This window comes from Trichoderma ghanense (assembly GCF_004382785.1).
Source record: "Trichoderma ghanense strain CCMA-1212 chromosome Unknown scaffold_0, whole genome shotgun sequence".
Classification (NCBI taxonomy): domain Eukaryota; kingdom Fungi; phylum Ascomycota; class Sordariomycetes; order Hypocreales; family Hypocreaceae; genus Trichoderma; species Trichoderma ghanense.
This window is the reverse complement of record NW_027395663.1, coordinates 1,343,637-1,362,367: the sequence shown is the minus strand read 5'-3', so window position 1 is coordinate 1,362,367 and position 18,731 is coordinate 1,343,637. Positions and strand designations below refer to the sequence as shown.

At 54.2% G+C, this 18,731-nt stretch overlaps 5 protein-coding genes across 5 annotated transcripts; 2 read left to right on the top strand and 3 right to left on the bottom strand.

Moving 5' to 3' along the window:
• Nucleotides 1-1,766: 1,766 nt before the first annotated feature.
• On the top strand, nucleotides 1,767-6,116 carry CCMA1212_000477 (Phytochrome-like protein; the record flags this gene model as incomplete). The annotated part of the gene is made up of 2 exons (XM_073697944.1): nucleotides 1,767-5,720; nucleotides 5,784-6,116. 2 exons carry the CDS (start codon nucleotides 1,767-1,769, stop codon nucleotides 6,114-6,116), a joined length of 4,287 nt encoding a protein of 1,428 aa, XP_073562839.1.
• Nucleotides 6,117-7,246: 1,130 nt separating this feature from the next.
• CCMA1212_000476 (ATP-binding cassette sub-family A member 3) lies at nucleotides 7,247-12,127 on the bottom strand (the record flags this gene model as incomplete). The annotated part of the gene is made up of 1 exon (XM_073697943.1): nucleotides 7,247-12,127. The coding sequence occupies one exon, from the start codon at nucleotides 12,125-12,127 to the stop codon at nucleotides 7,247-7,249; it is 4,881 nt and encodes a 1,626-aa protein (XP_073562840.1).
• Nucleotides 12,128-12,375: 248 nt separating this feature from the next.
• Nucleotides 12,376-12,867, top strand: CCMA1212_000475 (uncharacterized protein; the record flags this gene model as incomplete). The annotated part of the gene is made up of 1 exon (XM_073697942.1): nucleotides 12,376-12,867. One exon carries the CDS (start codon nucleotides 12,376-12,378, stop codon nucleotides 12,865-12,867), a length of 492 nt encoding a protein of 163 aa, XP_073562837.1.
• Nucleotides 12,868-14,005: 1,138 nt separating this feature from the next.
• On the bottom strand, nucleotides 14,006-16,541 carry CCMA1212_000474 (DNA repair protein rhp41; the record flags this gene model as incomplete). The annotated part of the gene is made up of 2 exons (XM_073697941.1): nucleotides 14,006-15,652; nucleotides 15,705-16,541. 2 exons carry the CDS (start codon nucleotides 16,539-16,541, stop codon nucleotides 14,006-14,008), a joined length of 2,484 nt encoding a protein of 827 aa, XP_073562838.1.
• A 646-nt stretch (nucleotides 16,542-17,187) lies between these two features.
• CCMA1212_000473 (uncharacterized protein) lies at nucleotides 17,188-18,269 on the bottom strand (the record flags this gene model as incomplete). The annotated part of the gene is made up of 2 exons (XM_073697940.1): nucleotides 17,318-18,269; nucleotides 17,188-17,236 (listed from the first exon to the last, which is right to left on the bottom strand). The coding sequence occupies exons 1-2, from the start codon at nucleotides 18,265-18,267 to the stop codon at nucleotides 17,188-17,190; spliced, it is 999 nt and encodes a 332-aa protein (XP_073562835.1). The 5' UTR covers nucleotides 18,268-18,269.
• Nucleotides 18,270-18,731: the final 462 nt, after the last annotated feature.

Below are 18,731 nucleotides of genomic sequence, written 5' to 3'. Positions count from 1 at the left end.
TTTGNGGCTGCTCTACGACCGAGACCTGGAGGGGGGGTAGTAGCTATGCTTGAATCCAAAGCCGAGGCTTGTGACAAAGCAGCAGCCTCCAAGGCACCTCAGGTCGAGGCTTGATGCATTTGTCAGCATCAGCAGACAGATGAGAACCCTTTCGGCCGTCAATGGGGTTGGAAAGAAGAAGTTCTCAAAGTTGCGGTTGTGGAGTTTACTTGAGCACCTCGCGAAACTTTGGGTACATATGAAACAGAGTCCGCACGACTCGAGCGCCACAGCAGGCAAAGCCAACAGCAGGACGTTCATCACACAATGCCATTCGTGCGCCACAGGATCGTGCGCCACTTTGAGACGTAGGTAGGTCGCACTTGAGCCGGAGGGTCTGTTCCGGCATCCTCAGTTCTTTCTGTGGCTGACGGTGGCACCTGAGCTACATGCAGACATGAGTGAGTTCAGAGCCGTCGGGTGTCATCCATATCGATATGCATGTGAATACTAGGTACCTACATGTAGGGTGATGGTCGGGAGAGCCTCGCATTAAACACAGCGGTATAATCGGGAAGAGAAGAAGCGGAAGAGTCGCAAAGAAGAAGTAAAAGAAGACCAAGAAAACTCTTCACCTCAGCCGGCACCCAGTTTAGAGCTGAGAGAGATCTGCACATGTATTTGAGCTAGTAACACAGGTTATTATCATTGACCTTACCCCTCCATGCAGGTGATACCTAGTTTCCTAGTATCGGTGAGGGACCACGAGGGGAGCTTCATGTCGTCTTTCTCAAACAGTTATCGCCTTGGCAGGTATCTGTGTGGATGACGGCAAATACGAGCACGATGAGGTACTAGTTGCAGCCAGGGAAGATCCTCACAGCAGGCAAAATTGAAGATAGATTAAAATCTACAGCAAGAGGTCGTAGCAGCTTTCGCTTGCATGCGGACGTGGGCCGAGACACGAATCACATGCACACCCTACCCCTCACCACCCCTACCTACTTTGGCGGTACCTGAAGTCGCGGGCTTCGCGGCTTGCGTGTGCTTGTACTTATTGCGTGCACGACCTCAGCATCAAGGTCTAGGACGTTCGGAGCAGGTACCTTGGGTGTCATAGCAGAGGCGGCTGGTTCTTCTGCTGCAACTGCAGTTGAATGCGCCACACGGGGTCACAAAAGTTCACTACGGAGGTTTTCGTGCTCGCTGTCTCGCGTATCCGTGCCTTGCAGTTGATGTGCTTTCGTTTGATGCAGCACTTTCTGGACCCGGAGATGTCGCGTTTGTAATACGGAGGTATCTCTGCTGCCCCGTCTTGCGCGCGAGGTACAACGAGGCTAGTAATGGCGGCGACGCGGATCTGCAAAGATTTAGCTGCGTCCAGTTAGGGGACCTGTACGGCCTCGACTAACGCAGCAGGAGCGAAGTACAGTGCATACCTCCCTCCATCCAGGGTTTGCCTCACCTTGTCTTGTCCTCTGCTGGCACTCCCACCTCCCTCCGTCTCAGCCTTGAATCTCTTCCAGCCTCTCTCCTCATCACGCCCGACCTCCTACAGCCTCTGCCGTCTCGCGCCTGCTCTCGGCCTCCTCCGCCTCCCTTGACACCTCGAATCCTCCCTGCTTACTGCATCTTCGCCCGCATTTGCCGTCCCATCTCGATCCTGTCTTGGCCTCTCCAAGATGCGCTTCGCTTAAGCTGCGGATACGGCATGTGTTCTTCTCGCTAGGGATCTGCTTGACGCTGCACGATTACCCGGCTGCTTCAACAACTAACCCTCTCGGACGATGGGCTCGTCGCACCAAGATGGGTCGGAGACGGTCGAGAGCGAATCCGGCCCGCCAGACGGCCAAACCCAACCCGAGGCCAAGATGGACGACGACGATCCGACGCCGACTCCCGCAGAGCCCGACCACCAGCTGGGCCACGACACGTCGTCCTCCGCCGCCTCTGACCTCGCCGGCGGCGACCGAGTCTTTCCAATTCGCTCCGTAGTCCGCGTTGATCCGATCTCCCACGAGGAGCTATTCCCACACCTGACCGAGTCTGATACGCACGGCCCCGGCATACCGGTACACCTCCTCAGCTCTACAAACCGAACAGACTCCTGGTCCGATGCGAAAAGGTCGGATGCTGAGCCCATGTCACCAACCTCACCACCCCCGCCAAGCGACCGAGCCGGCCAGATCCGCCAGAAGAGAGCAATGACCGGGCCATATAGCAGTCTGCAGGCGGATGCCGCACGCCATACTTCAATTCCAATAGCGCTGAATCTTTCCATCTCGGATAGGGACGACGAAGACGGCTCAGAAGCGCCTGCTGATGAGAACGCTTGGGAGGACAAGTCGTTGGAGCCGACCGACGCCTCTGTGACATCGGATGATCGGTCTGTGGAAGAGCCTGTCCATGTTGCGACGCGGTTTACGCACGTCGTAACAGACGAGGGGCATGCCGTCATAACGGGCAGAGACGGGGTTTTGCAAAGATGCGAAGATGAGCCCATCCACATCCCTGGCGCCATCCAAAGCTTTGGCGTCCTGCTGGCGATGCGTGAAGAGGGTGAAGGTCAGTTTGTTGTGCGGTACGTGAGCGAGAACAGTAAAAGGCTTCTGGGCTATACGCCTCAGCAACTATTTCGACTCGAAAGCTTCCTCAACATCCTGACCGATGAGCAGCAAGACAACCTCCTAGACCATATAGACTTTATCCGAGACGAGGATGCTGACCCGGCCGCCAATGGACCTGAAGTCTTTGGCCTGTCGATCAGGGGTAAAAAGGATAGAAAGAGCGTCAAGCTCTGGTGTGCCATGCACATCAATGCCGCCCACCCTGACATGATCATCTGCGAGTTTGAAAAGGACGATGACCAAGAGTTCCCTCTCCGCCCCCCGGAAGAAAAGTCCGAGCCCACCGCTGCTGACACTCTCAACGGCAATCCCACGCTGGAGCAAATCGAAGAGAGCACCGAGATCCTGAGCAAGCCGCTGAGGATCTTGCGAAGCGCCAGAAAAAGGCGAGGCGACCAAGGTGCAATGCAGGTGTTTGACATCATGTCCCAGGTCCAAGAGCAGCTTTCCTCGGCCCCCGACCTCGACATCTTCCTCAAAGTTCTCATCGGCATAGTCAAGGAACTCACTGGCTTTCACAGGATCATGATATACCAGTTTGACTCCTCCTGGAACGGCAAGGTTGTGGCCGAGCTGGTCGACGCCTCCAAAACTACCGACCTCTACAAGGGACTCCATTTTCCCGCATCTGACATCCCTGCCCAAGCACGCGATTTGTACAAGCTGAACAAAGTTCGGCTGCTCTACGACCGAGACCTGGAGACTGCGAGAATTGTCTGCCGGACTCAGGAGGATCTCGATATACCCCTGGATATGACCCACGCGTATCTGCGAGCCATGTCCCCGATCCACCTGAAATACCTGGCCAACATGGCCGTGCGCTCATCCATGTCCATCTCTCTCAACGCTTTTAACGAACTCTGGGGCCTCATGGCATGCCATTCATACGGGAACCACGGCATGCGAGTCTCTTTTCCGATTCGGAAAATGTGCCGCTTGGTCGGGGATACAGCCTCGAGAAACATCGAGAGGTTATCGTATGCATCCAGGCTGCAGGCCCGCAAGCTCATCAACACTGCCCCGACTGACAAGAACCCCACTGGCTACATCATCGCGTCCTCCGACGACCTGCTGAGGCTGTTCGATGCGGACTTTGGCCTGCTTTCCATCAGGGGGGAAACAAAGATTCTAGGCGTCATAGAACAAAGTCAAGAAGCCTTGGCCATGCTCGAATACCTTCGGATGCGTCGATTGACATCGGTCGTTGCGTCGCAAGATGTCAGAGAAGATTTTCCAGACTTGCAGTACCCCCTCGGCTTCCAGGTAATCGCAGGACTGCTCTACGTCCCTTTGAGTGAGGGTGGTCACGACTTCATCGTCTTTTTCCGCAGGGGACAAATCAAGGAAGTTCGGTGGGCGGGAAATCCATACGAAAAGACACTTCGAGAAGGGACCGTGGGTTATTTGGAGCCTCGAGCAAGCTTCAAGACATGGAACGAGCTGGTCATTGGCAAATGCCGCGAATGGGTGGAGGAGCAGATCGAAACCGCCGCCGTTCTCCGCTTGGTCTACGGTATTGTCCCGCGCCTGTTAACTGTTGAGTACTTGCACACAGCTTCTAAACTGACACTCGCTCGCATAGGTAAATTCATCGAAGTCTGGAGGGAAAAGGAAGCCGCTATACAAAACACCCGACTGACGAGACTTCTGCTGGCCAACTCGGCGCATGAGGTCCGCACGCCCCTTAATGCCATTATCAACTACCTCGAAATCGCTCTGGAGGGATCTCTCGACCAGGAAACCAGAGACAACCTTGCCAAATCGCATTCGGCCTCAAAGTCGTTGATCTATGTCATAAACGACCTCTTGGACCTGACCAAGACAGAGGAAGGCCATCACTTGACTGTGCAGGAAACCTTTGAATTTCTCCCATGCGTCAACGAAGCTCTGGATCCGTTCCGCATCGACGCCGAGAGGAAAGGCATCGAGTATCATGTCACGCACCATCCTGGTCTCCCTCGGTTTGTCACGGGCGACACCCGGCGTGTTCGACAAGTCATCACGAATATCACAGCAAACGCGATAGCGCATACGACTTCCGGATATGTGAACGTGGACGTCTTTGTTGCCAGTGTGAAGGAAGATCGCCAAGTCCTTATCGAAATTGTCGTTGAAGACTCGGGCAGCGGCATGACGCCTTTGCAGATGGACGGTCTCTTTCGTGATCTCGAGCAAGTGGGCACCGAAGAGTTGGAGCTGCGTTCGCCGTTTGAGGAGAAGGAGAAAACTCGGCAACAACTGAAGACTCTAGGGCTCGGCCTGGCTGTCGTTGCTCGAATCCTTAGAAATATAGGCGGCCAGCTGCGATTGAAATCAAAGGAAGGGGAGGGTTCCCGATTTGTGATTCAGTTGCCGTTTCAGCTACCCAAAGAATCGCCCGAGATGGAGGGCGACGCCTCGACCAGCGGCCCCGTCCCTTCCAGCGAAGAGATCTCGGCGGCCAAGTCACTGCCTCTTGCGAAAGCAGATGAGATTCTCTTGATTGACCCCAACAAGAGCATGAGCGATACAGCATCTGTGGGACGGCGGAGCATGGGAAGTCGCCGAAGTGGCGTGAGCCAGGATGGGAGCCAGAGGAGCGATGCGGACCGCCTGATCAACGCCATCAAGACCCCCTTGTCTATGCAAGACAAGGAGCTGGATTACTTCGCCGCAGGCCAGCTGCCCACAACCGCAAGTTTCACCGGCACGAGTTTTCCTGTTGCCTTGAAAGAGCCTATCAGCCACAAGCCGACGAGCAATCCTGTTGACGAGGACGCTGGCGCCGCCAAGGTTCGCGACTCCAGGATGCCTGTCCGAGCGATCAAAGTTCCAGACGAATACATCGACATACCCCCTGCCGCCTTACACACCAGGACAGGGAGTAATTCTGAAGCCGATACCGACACAACAGAACAAAAACGCCCGGCTGGCGCCATTAGCGACGCTGCTGCAGACGGCAACACCGCACTGCGCGTGCTCGTCGCCGAAGATGATCCCATCAACATGAAGATTCTTAAAAAGCGACTGGAAAGGAGTGGTAATACAATTCAGCATGCCGTGAACGGACAGGATTGTGCAGCGAGATATAACGATGGCTCATCCGCGTTTGATGTCGTCCTGATGGACATGCAGGTAGGCAACGACCATTATACAACACTCTATCGTGGAAGAAGTTGGAACTAACGTGCGTACCAGATGCCGATTGTCGATGGCCTGACTAGTACCAAGCTAATCAGGGCAATGGAAACGTCATCTGAGCACAAAGGTCACTCGCCCCTGGCCTCCAGATGTGGCCGCATACCAATCTTCGCCGTGTCGGCTTCTTTAGTCGAAGAGCTCAAAGACATCTACGTCGAGGCGGGCTTCGATGGATGGATCCTGAAGCCCATCGATTTCAAGAGACTTGCAACGCTCCTTCGCGGCATCTACGATGACGAAACGCGCAAGTCCTGTATATACGTTCCTGGAGAGTGGGAAAGGGGAGGCTGGTTCACGGCGTCCTCCAAGGAAATCGTCGTGAGCGAGTGAACAGCTCCAAGGAGGTAATGGATGTGTCAACCATCAAAGCAAATGATTTCTTCCTTTTTCCTTTTCTTCCTTTTGTTTTGGGGTATATATACACGGGTCTGCTTCAAGCGAGGGAACACACAAAAGCATACACGGATGGGGGGCGTCGGGGTGTTTCGGTACGAACACGGAAATATTGTGTTCCGATTCTTTGGACGCATCCCCCTTTTCTTTCTTACATACTTTCCTCCTCCTCCTCCTTCTCCTCCTCCTCCACCTCCTCCACCTCCTCCACCTCCTCCTTCTTCCCTTTTTTTTCTTTTCCTCTTTGGCATTGTATGGGATTCTTTGAGAATTCGGGCAATAGACGAGCCATGACATAGACACAGCAACGGGAACACGACCTAAAAAAGACGAATTGAAGGGCAATCACACAAACGCACACGCGATGGCTTCTGGAAGGCGTTGGACATTAGGCTGGCTTTTTCATAGTTGATACACGATGCATAATTTTTTGGGTGTATTCCTATCACATTGATTTTTTTGGTGTACGCCTATCACACTAATTTTCGGTTGTATTCCTATCACATTGATTTTTGGGGTGTATTCCTATCTCACTTTTGTTGTGCTGAAATGATATTCTGCTCTGGCTGAGCTGCAGTTTTTGCTTCGAAGTTTTGGGGTGGCCTGGGGGATCCGAAACATCGCAAAAGGCTGATGACTGGGCTGGCAGAGTCCGCTTATTGATATGAGGGGAGCACACTCAAAACAACTTGATGGTTCTGTTCTGAGAGGGGTGGCTATCCCTGGTCATCTTTCATCATCTTCATGCCAGAGTCTGCATCATCTGGGGTATACCAAGTACAGCCAGTAGTCTATATTTCGCTACGACCATTAATCAAAAGCGCTGCTGATGAAAGATGTGCATAAGAAGCTTCAGGCGACCATGCCGGAGCCTCCATCATGGTCTTATATCATCAAAAGAGAGAATGATTCGCCGTTATCCGAAACGTAGAGCCCATAGGCGCGTGCCAGACGGTATAGACAAAAGCGCTGTTAATCTAACATTACACGCAAAAATACAGGTAAAAAGAATCTGGGTAAATCAGATAAAGGCAGAGGAATTGGAAGGTGTGAGCCTGGCGTATCCATCATGTGTCGTTACGCCAGAATGATACAAACTGAAACATCCTTTTCCAAACCCCCGGTTTTGCGTCTTCGTGATTCTCTTCCTTGACGTTGTGCTGACCAACAATATCCAAAAACACCTCATCGAGGGACGTGGTGCTAACGCTGTAATGCTCGACCCCAAGCCGCGCCTTGTTCTCTTCCAAAAGGACGACGAGTCGGCCAATGGCGCCCTGACTGATATCGCGTGCCACCAGCGTCACGCCGTTGTTGCTGGGATCAGCGGTAAGAGATAGGACCTGGCTCGAAAGAACCGAAAACCGCAGCTGGCCGTGGTACATCTTGGACTCAAGCTTGGCTGCCGGCAACGTCTTGCGGATCCACGACGTAATCATGTTCATCTCCTCGTCTGTCGTCCTGGGAGCCGTGCGCGACACGAGGTGGACATGCAGAGCGTCACCGTAGCGATGTCTCAAGTCGTCCGGCGTACCCAGAGCCAGCATGCGTCCGGCTAGGATGCCGACACGACCAGCCAAGGCATCGGCCTCTTCCATGCTGTGTGTTGTTAGCAGGATGGATCGGCCGGGAACCGTTGCCTCGAGCGTCCTCCACATGACTCGCTTGGACGCGGCATCTAGACCTGAAGAGGGCTCATCAAGCAAGAGCACACCGGGATTGCCCATGAGAGCGATTCCCAGACTGAGCTTGCGCTTGTTGCCGCCCGAAAGCTTAGCCGCCATGCGTGTCGAGAAGGTGCTAAGACCAACGGCTTGCAGGACTGCGGAGACGTTGTGTTCGACATTAGAAACACCTCGAATCCGAGCATAGAATTCAAGATGCTCCCGAACAGTCATCTGGTCCAAGGCGTCGATTTGGGGACAGACGCCGAGATTCGCCCTCGCAGCCGGCAGATGCTTCGCCACAGACACGTCGTCAATAAAGACGTCTCCGCCGTTGAGGTTAGGCTTGATATCGCCTCGGATCAGAGAGATGGTTGTGGATTTGCCCGCTCCGTTTGGGCCCAACAGAGCAAAGACCTCGCCACGCTTGACGCCAAAGCTGACATTTTCCACGGCGTAATGCTTGCCGAAGGATTTCGTCAAGTGAGAAACTTTAAGACCATCATCTGCTGCCGGGTCCAATATCCTCAGCTGCTCACTCACTACCTCTTCATCCGACTCAATGGCATCGCGTGGGTGTTTATGCCTATTGAAGAAAGCTCTCACAGAGGATCCCACATTCCCGCTGTCCAGCCAAAGCAATAGCCCGAACAGGATCAGGCATTGGATGACGAGATATAGAATGGGACCTCCATATTGCTTGAGGCCACCCGGGGTTGCAGAGAGTTCGATGTCATCGCAGGCCGTAGCGAAGAGGTTCGCGGCGAGGAACATGGCTCTAGCCACGGAGCCGATGGGCATGAATGCTGAAATGACGAAATGACAGACCAGCAAAGTCTGGTCGATCTTGTCAATCTCGACATATGTGACGACGCAGACATAGGCGATCAGGTATCCGAGGAAAAAGGCCGCCTGGCCGAAAGCCGCCCAAGCGAATGTGGCCAGCTGCGACCTGGTGAAGAGAGACACCAAGTAGGACACCAGTATGGAGGCCAGGCCATAGAAGAGGAGCACCACGAAGATGTATTCAATGTGGTACCAAATGTCTGACAGCCCAGCCCACACACCCGTTACTATTGCGGAGCTGGCAAGAACCATGACAAAGTCGAACAAGAGGTAGGCCATCCACAAGGGAAAGGGACGGACGCCATTGGAATACTGCAAACTGCGCACGAAGCGCCTGCGTTCGTTGCTCGGGTAAAGGGCGAAAAATGCTGGGTAGCAGGCGAGGGCGAGACCCATATAGATGACCAGATTCAAGGATTTTCCAATGGATGAGTTGTAAGGGTCATCAAAGGGGGCCCAGGACGTCGCAATCGTCGTGTTGGTCAGCATCACGTCGAGGAACTGCTGAGCCGTGAGGGGGCTCGTAACGACCAGGTTGGCAACCCAGGCAATCGTGGGATTTGTGCCAACGTCACCGAGCCACAGACCCGCGGTGACGTTCTTGACATTGTCTCGTAGGTACTCGTTGAATTCATTGTACGTGTCCACAAGATGAAGGTTGTTTAGAGAAGTCGTGGCGATGTGTATAATAGGGCCGGGGCTGCTAGCTAAAATGGGCCGGAAGAGAGACCAAGCCTGCAGCGAGTTAAACTTGCTAGACGGACCAGCAAGGAAAGTAAGGCTGTCGCCGTCTTTTATCTGAGTGAAGGCGTCTGCAGCCTCAGAGGTCGAGTCCTGGTTGGTGGGTTTGCATCCTGTCGGGCCATCGCCCTTGACGAAAAGAGATGTTAACCCTGCCGCCATGACGGGGAGCAGAAAGGCAACAGAATATAGCGTCCAATTTCTCTTCAAGACCGTCCATCGTTTTCTGAATAGGATGACCGCTTGTTGGAAGTAGCTCAGCCGTTTGCCGTTAAGCAGCTCGAGACCGATTCCCAGTCCCGTATGCCGACTGTGGCCCTGGGAAGAGCTGTCGTCCTTGACAGGCATTTTCTCCACGATGGTGTTTGTCCCGGCGAATATTTCCTCGTCCTTGATCTCCTCCGCAACCTGCAAGAAAACGTCCTCGATGGTCGGGCCCGAAAAGCGATAATCTGTAATGTTAGCCTTTTGGAGTTCCTTGATGACCTGCGCTGCCAGATTGGACGTGGGGGCAGTATAGGTAACCAGATCAAAGGCGTCGTTTTTCTTCACCCCACTGATGTCGGGAGAAGGTTGATGATCCGGATTCTTGTGCACGCTGACCCGATAGCCGCCTCCAAGCCGATCCTTGAGCTCGGCAGAGGAACCTTCCGCCCGGAGTGTGCCTTTGGATAAGATCGCGATGTGATCGGCGAGCAGATCTGCCTCATCCAGGAAATGCGTGGTCAGGATCAAGGTTCTCTTCCCTCTCTCGGCCAGCAGGATATCCCAGATCTTGCGTCGGGATAGCGGATCAATGCCACTGCTCACCTCATCGACACAGCAAACAGCACTCCCCCCTACCAGCATTACGCCAAGCTGCAATTTTCGTTTCTGACCGCCGGACAAGGTCCGGGCGAGTGCTTTAGTCTTATGAGAGAGGTCGATGGATTTGATCAGTTCGGTAATCTCTTCTTTTCTCGCGGGCGCATTGGGTGATTTCAGCTTGTCGAAGATGATGAGATGCTCTTCAACAGTCAAATCGTCCCACAAGACATTCTTCTGCGGCGCAATGCCCAAGCCACCGTGCCCATCGATGGCAATTTCGCCGCTGGTTACCTTGTTCAGCCCAGCAATGGCATCTAGGGTCGTGCTTTTACCGCTTCCGTTGGCACCCAGGAGCGCGACAATCTGGCCTTTCCTGACGCTGAAACTGAGCTGCTTGACGGCCACAACAGGGCCTGGTGGCTTGGAGAATGTCGACTTTATCCTCTGAGAGACAGACGGTTTGTAGATCTTGGTGAATTCATCGAGCCTCACGGCATCTTCACCAAGACTGTTGTCTCCCTGCTTTAGCACTTTCCGGCCGGTCGTTGCGGTGCTATAAAGGCGTTTCTCTACGAGCGCAGCAAGGAGAGGATAGAGGAATATGTGAGCAACCAGGAAGAGCCAAAGAGCGATGCCTGGCAGCTTCCATGGGCTGCCTGGGGCTATCTCGACAAGGTTGGCTGGCATACCTGCTCTCTCGAAGCGAGACATGAGCGTTATGAAGTAAACGTAGGCGCAAGGAGGGAAGAGCAGAGACAAGGCTAGCACGGGTCCAGTTGAAGGCAGTGTAAGGGACTGCGCCAGGATGCCGAGCAAGAGGACGGCCAGTATGGCGGCAATACCACTGAGCTGGGCCTTTTTGAAGAAGGAGGCGACGAAGACAGACGAGGATGCGAGAGCAAGACCAGCAGTGAGGTGGAAAAAGAGGACCATGGCCAGGCTGGAGTAGGCAAACACACCGTAGCGGATGATGATGGATCCAATCACCCAGGCAGGTGCATAGACGATGGAGAAAGAGAGATGGTGGGAAATGATGCGAGCGGCCAATGCTTTCCACGGCTTGCTGACGGGCATCATGGCGTCCAGGAGCTGCGACATACCGGTCTCACGCTCAGTGGCGATGTGGCCACTTAGGTGGTATGTGATCCAGATGATGGAGGCAATGAAGGCGACGCCCATGAAGCTCACAATGGCCTTGTGAAAGATTGCTCTGATCTTGGCCTGTCTCTCTTTCTGGGTCAAGGTGGTGTAAGGCATTTCCTGGGTGTTGGCCATAGCCAGGGCAGCCTGGGAATCGTTCATGCCGACGATGATGCTGTCCATGGCGCGCTGAATAGGTAAAAGGTAGACCTCTTCGGCATTGTCAGATCTCTCGACGTTGATCTTGACGGGACTGGTCTCCATCTCGGAATCCGTGCGAATGGTGTAGTTCCAAATACCGCCGCGTCCTTCACTGGGCGACGAACGCATGACGATAGCTCCAAAGCAATTGGTAACTCCGCGCAAGCTACTCCGACACTCGGTGAAGAGAGTGTCTTCGCTGCTTGCCCTGACGACGTTGATGTGAGGCCCCTGTTCCGCTATCTGCGCCTGAAGCTGATCCAACACAGTCCCGATGTCGCCCCCCTTGAATCCGTTGTCGACTAAAACGACCTTGTGCCGCCCGCTGTCGAAAGCATCACCGAACGCTTGCGCAAGTGTCTTGACGGGGTGGACCTCTCCGAAGCCGAAGATTGCGGGCGGGACGAAGAGGTACTTGGCGAAGGTGAAGAAGGCGGCCAGGACGATGGGCAGAAGGAAGGCCATGAAGAACACCTTTGTGGTATGGCGGTATAGTAGGTGCCGGAAGTTCTTGGACATGAGAGTCCAGACTTGCTTGAAGAAAGCCATGGTGAGACTGGAGGGCTTCGATGGCCTTGTAGTTTGGGACGGACTCCGGTTTCCCTCGCTTTCCTCCCAAACACCCTCAACGGCATAGGGATGAGACTATCGAGCTTGGGTAAGGATACAAACTAAAAACTGGACGACGGGGCCGCCGGCAGGAAAGCAAAAAAAAAAAAAAGAAAGAAAGAAAACGAGATGCCGGTATTAGAGGGGTTATTTCATATGTCTGTCCGAGGGGCAAAGAAATACTAGAGATGGATCCAAGGGTCGGGATTCGCGTCCATGGGGCGAAGCTGCCGCTGGCGTTACAGGTAGATTTGCCCGTCTATGCCATATACGGCGCCGGCGTTGCTGCTGGGAATTCGACGAGGAGCAGAGGCGAGAAGTCAACACGCCACGGCGCCGACGCAGCAAATGGCCTTTGTTGGATATCTGGCGATGCGTCGGGTTTTGACGTGGACGGAGTCGATGTCCGCAGCCGATGGAAGGGCCCTGGCAAGAAGAGTAAAGATGCGGCATACGCGAGGCGCCACCGAAGCGCCGACCCGTTGCTAGTTGACAGTCGAAGAATTCGGCAGGGCGTTGTCGATGCCTGCTTTAAGCTGCTCCGAGCTGTAGCGCAAGGTCTCGGTCCCTCTTCTGTTGTTTCCAGGCAGGGCAGGCTTCCGCCGCCTTCTCACCGCGATCGCGATTGCAGGAGGAGAGGAGGACAAACGAGTGACAAGGAAAGAATCGCCGCTCTCTGAAGGCGCCACTCGCGCATGCTGTTGCGTCCACGATTCACGCCACTCCGCGCCAGCATCGACGCCTTGAAGATATGAGTGGGAAAAGAGAAGAGGGTGTGAGAGAGAGAGAGAGAAAGAGAGAGGTCAAGCATTGCGCCCTTCCCAAACAATAAAATACAATTGGATAATCGAACGTTGATGGAGGATCCACAAGTTTTACGCGGACGACTTGCAAAAGAGGCCAGGGGATCGATTCGATTGAGCTGCGGCAGGAGATGCCGGAGAAACTTGTCCGTACTCCGATGTGTGCCTGCCCCCGTCCTGCCTTATTCTTTGGTGTTGCTTACTTACCTGCTGACTTCAATGGTAGAAATAAACACTCGAACTCTTGAAGCTTCTGAGTTGCCCAGGTGACGATATGAACCCTCAAATCTACTGGATTATAGGAACTACAATCTCACCTCACCTCAGGCACATGCTCGTAGTTCCAAAGCCAAAAGGCACGGAAGCGAGCGGAAACTCCGCAGCGCGCCCACTTACTAGGCCGCTATGGAGCAACGCCCCGATACCTTATTCTTACATGTGAGCCCATACTGCTCCGTGCCTTGACGGAATAAGAATGTTGAGAGCAGTCCTTCATCCATTCTCGGTACTGTGGAACGTGAGCTTCACCAATTGAACATCCTCAAACATAATCACCAAGATAAAGAGCATTTACAGAGTTTGTCGAGACGCCAAGCTTGCCCTTGGCCGGGATTCGGGAGGACGTCGACCCGAGTCAAATCGACCAGAGGTATATTGCCGTTTCGGGTAATTGGCAATTTAGGTTGTTGCCTTCATACTCCGTAGCCAGATACGCAACCGCAGAGATCCTGTAGCAAACATTCTGTAAGTCAATTGTCAGAAAGCTCAACAAGGTCCTCTTATGTGTATAACTCATAGTGCGTGGTCAGTATCTGTTTCTACCGTCCCAACAGAGCTCTCAACCTTGGGGCTTCCTGAGGTGTCGAGGAGTAGAGCCGCTGTCATTGGACCTCCGTAACGACCAAAAGCCACCCTTTGAAAAGCACCGACACAGCTCCGATTAATGCGAATGATGAAACACAAAAGCAACTGGAATCAGGGTATTGGCTACAAGAAATCAACAACAGCATGTACACTACTCCACCAAGAATCCCCCGCCCCCCTCGTCATCATCATCAACAACCATATCAAACTCCTCCGTCTCGTCGCTCTCCGCGCCTCCTAACTCGGCCTCGAGCTCAGCCTGTCTATCCGCCTCCTTTCTCTCCTCCTCACCCACACCGCTCCAGATCCTCTCCCGAATCCTCAGGCCCATGAGGAAGCGCCGCCAGAGCTTCAGCGCTACGTACCGCCTCTTGTCGTCCTCCATCTCTTGCTCCAGGTCGACCATGCCTTGTATGGCCGCGCGAACGGCCTCTTCGTTCTCCTTTGCTACGACAACGCCGTTCAATACAGCCGTGCCCTGTCGTCCCTTGAACTGGAATCCCGTGAGCGCCGGAGCGCAGTCGATCCCCAGGAGGTATGCCGCACGCCTGGCATACTCGCTCGCTATGTGGACGCCACCTTTGGGTACCATGCTGGGCACGTACACCTCAATGTTGCCAAACTTGTTCTTCGGCACGCGTCCGTTTCGTACGGGAGGCGGCTCATACAGCTCCGTCTGATCCGAGGTGTAGATAGGGATCCCCGCATCGCCCTCGTTTGACTCTTCTTCTTGTTCTTCTTCGCGCCCAAATCTCCTTTTCTGCACTCTCTTGGGCAGCCATTTCGCGGGAATCTCTAGAGGCTTGACTTCACGACCGAGTCGAAACCACTTCTCGGCACTCCTCGCAATCCGGACATCTTTGCGCCGGAACACCTTCTCCAAGGGAGCTCGGGCTCCAGCTGAAACCGTTCCGGACGGTACGGCCCCTGGAGCGAGGACCTCATGTCGACGGAGGTGGCGCTCCAAGGCATATACCGGATGGTCCTTAAAATCCTGCACGTTCTTCGGCATGGGCTCTCTCGCCTCGACGCCGGCAAGCTCGATGTCTTCGATCTGGTTCAGGTCATCGACTACTGCAGGCTGAAACATCTTCATGACTTTGCGCCACCACTTCTTGCCATCCTCCACCGCAGTCTCTATGCGAAGTCTTCGTGTCTTTGCTGTATATCCCTTGGCATACCGTCGGGTAACGTCCTTTGCAGTGCCATCTTCATTGAAAGCCACGACGTAGGATAAGCAGTTTTCTTTATCTGTAATCGGCGGCTCAAAGACTCGCGGCTTCCAAAATGTATGCGTTACCACAGGGTCCGTAGGCTGCCATTTCTGATGCCCGACGTCGAGGATTTCCACCCAGTATATCGGGTAAGGGGACTCTCGTAATTGCTTGGGCGGCGACGCAAAGGTTGTGCGAGGCCTGCTGGGAGCAGCCGTGGGCTCGAACCTGTAATCTGGCGCGTTTGGGTGGCCTAATCTTCGTCTAGCAGTAGAAGGACCCGCGGCGAAGGGTGACGAGGCGGCAGCCGCCATTTCTCTATACTTTGCTACTTGAGATAGCATATGTTCGGCTTTGGAAGCCGATTTTGACTTGGTGGTAACCTTGACCTTTGGAAGGGTAGGCCCTGCAGAGCCAAATGAGAGCGGCTGTAGCGAACACACGAGTCGAGCGCGAACACCAATGCTTCGTAGCAGGGCGCAGTACAACTGGGCTCCGACATCGCGTGAGCCCTGCAGCCTTCTCGCAGCTTCTCTAAAGTCAGACTTATCCAGACATGATTCCATGTCATCCGGAAGTTCATACTGAGATGCGTCAGAAGCTGAAACCAGTCATGGCTGAGGACAGGATACATACGCTATCAAGATCCTCTACCTTTTCTGCCCACAGAGACCTCCTCATGCCGCGCTCTGTAATCTCAAACTTGGTCTTCCACATGTCCGCAACAAGCTTCAACCCGTTTTTGAGGCTCTCTGTCCTTCCAAACTGCGAAAGGTTCGTCCCCGGAGTCAGATATTGAACCATCTTATCCGTCAGGTGAGGCCGAAGGGAGTCTTGGACTTGCGCGTCATTGCACCAATGGTTTCGCTTGGCCACGTGAGTCAATAGACAGAGCAGATGAGTCTTGTGGATGTCAATGCGGCGTTCTTTTTCTTCCCTTGTGAGTGGCTTTCGTCTGTCTGCCCCTTGTTTTGACGTCATGGCAGACTTTTGTGCCGAGAGATTGAGTTCAAGATCCTTTGGCTCCTGTGATCCAGAGGCTTCATCGAGTAAAGGCATATTGAACTGGCCATCCTCAAATTGAAGGGCTTCATCTTCTTCATCCGAATCGTCGTCTGAATCCAGCTCGACGGTCTGAACAGTGGGTTCAGGGATGGCGACATCTTCAAACTCCATCTCATCATCTTCTTCTTCTTCCTCCTCAACGACGTCGCCCGGCTTTTCAACCCTCGCTCTCGACGCCTCTCCAACCGACGGTAATTCCGCAGGCTCGGACTTCTCTGACGCCTTTTGACTCTGCGACGAAGCAGCTTCACGTCTCCTCTTCAACGGCCTCTCTGGTGAGCTCGCAGCCGGCGCAGAGACCCCGGCCTCGGCCAGCATCTGCTGATAGATGTCGGGCTCATCGCCGCCGCCGCGAGTTGCCTGTTGTCGGCCGCTCCGCTGCGCAGTGCTGCGCTTTCTTCCGACCATCCTTACATGCTCCAGATTTTTCAAGGACGGTCAAAGATGATATTCGGACATGTACGTACAGCCGCCTGTCCGCGATCTCGACGATTGCGTCACAGCGATTGGCGCGAAGGACAAGCGCGGAGTCACGTGCTATGTGATTGGTTGATGACTAAGCCAGATCGAGATGAGAAGGGTGCACAACGGAAATGATGCTCCAAGAAAGCACTGCAGGGGAATTTTCCAGACTGTTGAATATCTGGAGAGGATATCAATCTCTTCTCGATAGGAATTTTCCTCCTCCCTTGTATTTGGAGGCACATATGCTGCCAGAAACCCTCTTGTCGTCTCATCCATCACGGGCAATTCTCTCGAAAAGTGGGCTCAGATCGCTTTATTAATGGGAACAATATTTCTCTCATCTTGCATAGATCTTGCATGACAGCATCAAGTCTACACCGTCATTGACAATCCGAGTACGACTCCCTATTTCAAAAGACTGCTTCAACAAGTTCAGGGTCCCGCTGTGACTCTTTGAAAACTCCATAACCGAACAGTCAAGCCAACAACGCATAGCAACGTGACGAATTCATACAAAAGCGGGAAATGACCACTATAACTCAACGCCCAGCCAATATCAAACACAGCCCGAACCTCGCATTACTTCCCTCTATTTCGTCAACCAGCCCAGGTAGTCGGCAACGATGAGGGTCACCATGCTGAATGATCAGTCAACAGTTAGTTGCGTGACTCCTTACGGACGCAGAGAGTGATGAGGGGAGAAAGGAAAGAAGACTTACGCATGAGGCGCAATGCGGACATAGTACGTTCCGAATCCTCGATAGAATCTCATAACGCCTTCCTGCTTGGCCACCTTGGCAAAACAATCGGCCATGCTCGTGTACGGAAGCTTGCCATCAGGTCCCCTCGACTGCTTCTGCAGTCTGGTCTTGACAAAGTCGAATGGCAGGCTGAAGAAACTGGCGAAGAACCCGGCAATAGCACTGGCGGTCAGGGTCTGGGACTGGGCAGACAAGTTTGTGCGTTGCTTCAACTGCGCCTTGGCTTCGCTGAAGAAGGCCAGCTGTCCAAAGTTGAGGGCCATGGCGCGGACAACAGTCGGAGCGGCGCCCGCCCAGAGAGCTCCGATGCCCTCATTCTTGGCAATGGACCCCAGTGCATCAATAACCGACTTGTAATTCTTGCGCTCGGCGAGCGGCTTCAGGCCGTCGCTCTGCATTCGAATCAGGGCCAGATCTGCCGGATTGCCAATCATGGCTGCCAGGCCACCGGCCGCCAATCCAGCCGTTGCTCGTTCTGCGAAGCCAACCTGGCGATCCTGAGCCTTTGCCCGCTCCGTCAGTTTGGCCATGAATGTGTCGAAGAAGCCCAACCGAGCGGTTGTGTATACAGCCTGTCGGAGGAGACCGGCGGAGAGGCCGGTGTACAGGTCGAGGAACTTTCCGCTCGAGATGATCTGCCGAGTGACAGAGAGCGGCGTGGGCTTGGGCCCCCCAGAGGTGCCTTCGCCAGCAAGCTGGATGCGGACCTTGACCATGTCGACGGGTTGGATGACCGAGGTGGCCACCATCCCGCTGATGCCTCCATTGATGAAAGGCAAAGCTGCCCGCATGAAGGGAGTGTGGATGATGTCGGAGGCCTTGGCGGCAGCTTCGCTCCTCTTGGCGTTGTTCATGACATCTGAGGTCCTTGATCGAGCGGATTCGACGGCTTGCTTGATGGAGTTCATAGCTACGACTGCGGAAGCGCCGCCTTATAAGTGCTATAGTCGGGTCTCGCTAGCTGAGGACCCTGCTTGGTCCTTTGACAACCTTTGATGGCTTTGGCCTATTAGTCAAGCCCAGCCAATGTTCACATTGCAATGACATGAGTGGCATAACGACAGGCAGGGGGGAGGGGCGTGTTTGGTGGAGCAGAGAGACATTAGACTTCGGGACTGCGATCCCGTCATCGGCAACCTCATCAGAGCCAAAGCTCAACGGCAGGCCGACCAGAGCCGGCAGGATACCCGAGCAGCTTGACGGCGGCTTTGGGCCATCGGAAAGTATAGGGTCGCAGGACGGCCCCGAGCTCGAGGGCGGGCTGAGGCTGGGCTCCGCTCGCCGCCGCAGATTGGCGGGCGGACAAGCCACTAACAGCAGAGAGGAGGGATTGTCGGAAGACGGGAGCTGCACTCACCGGATAACAACTCCG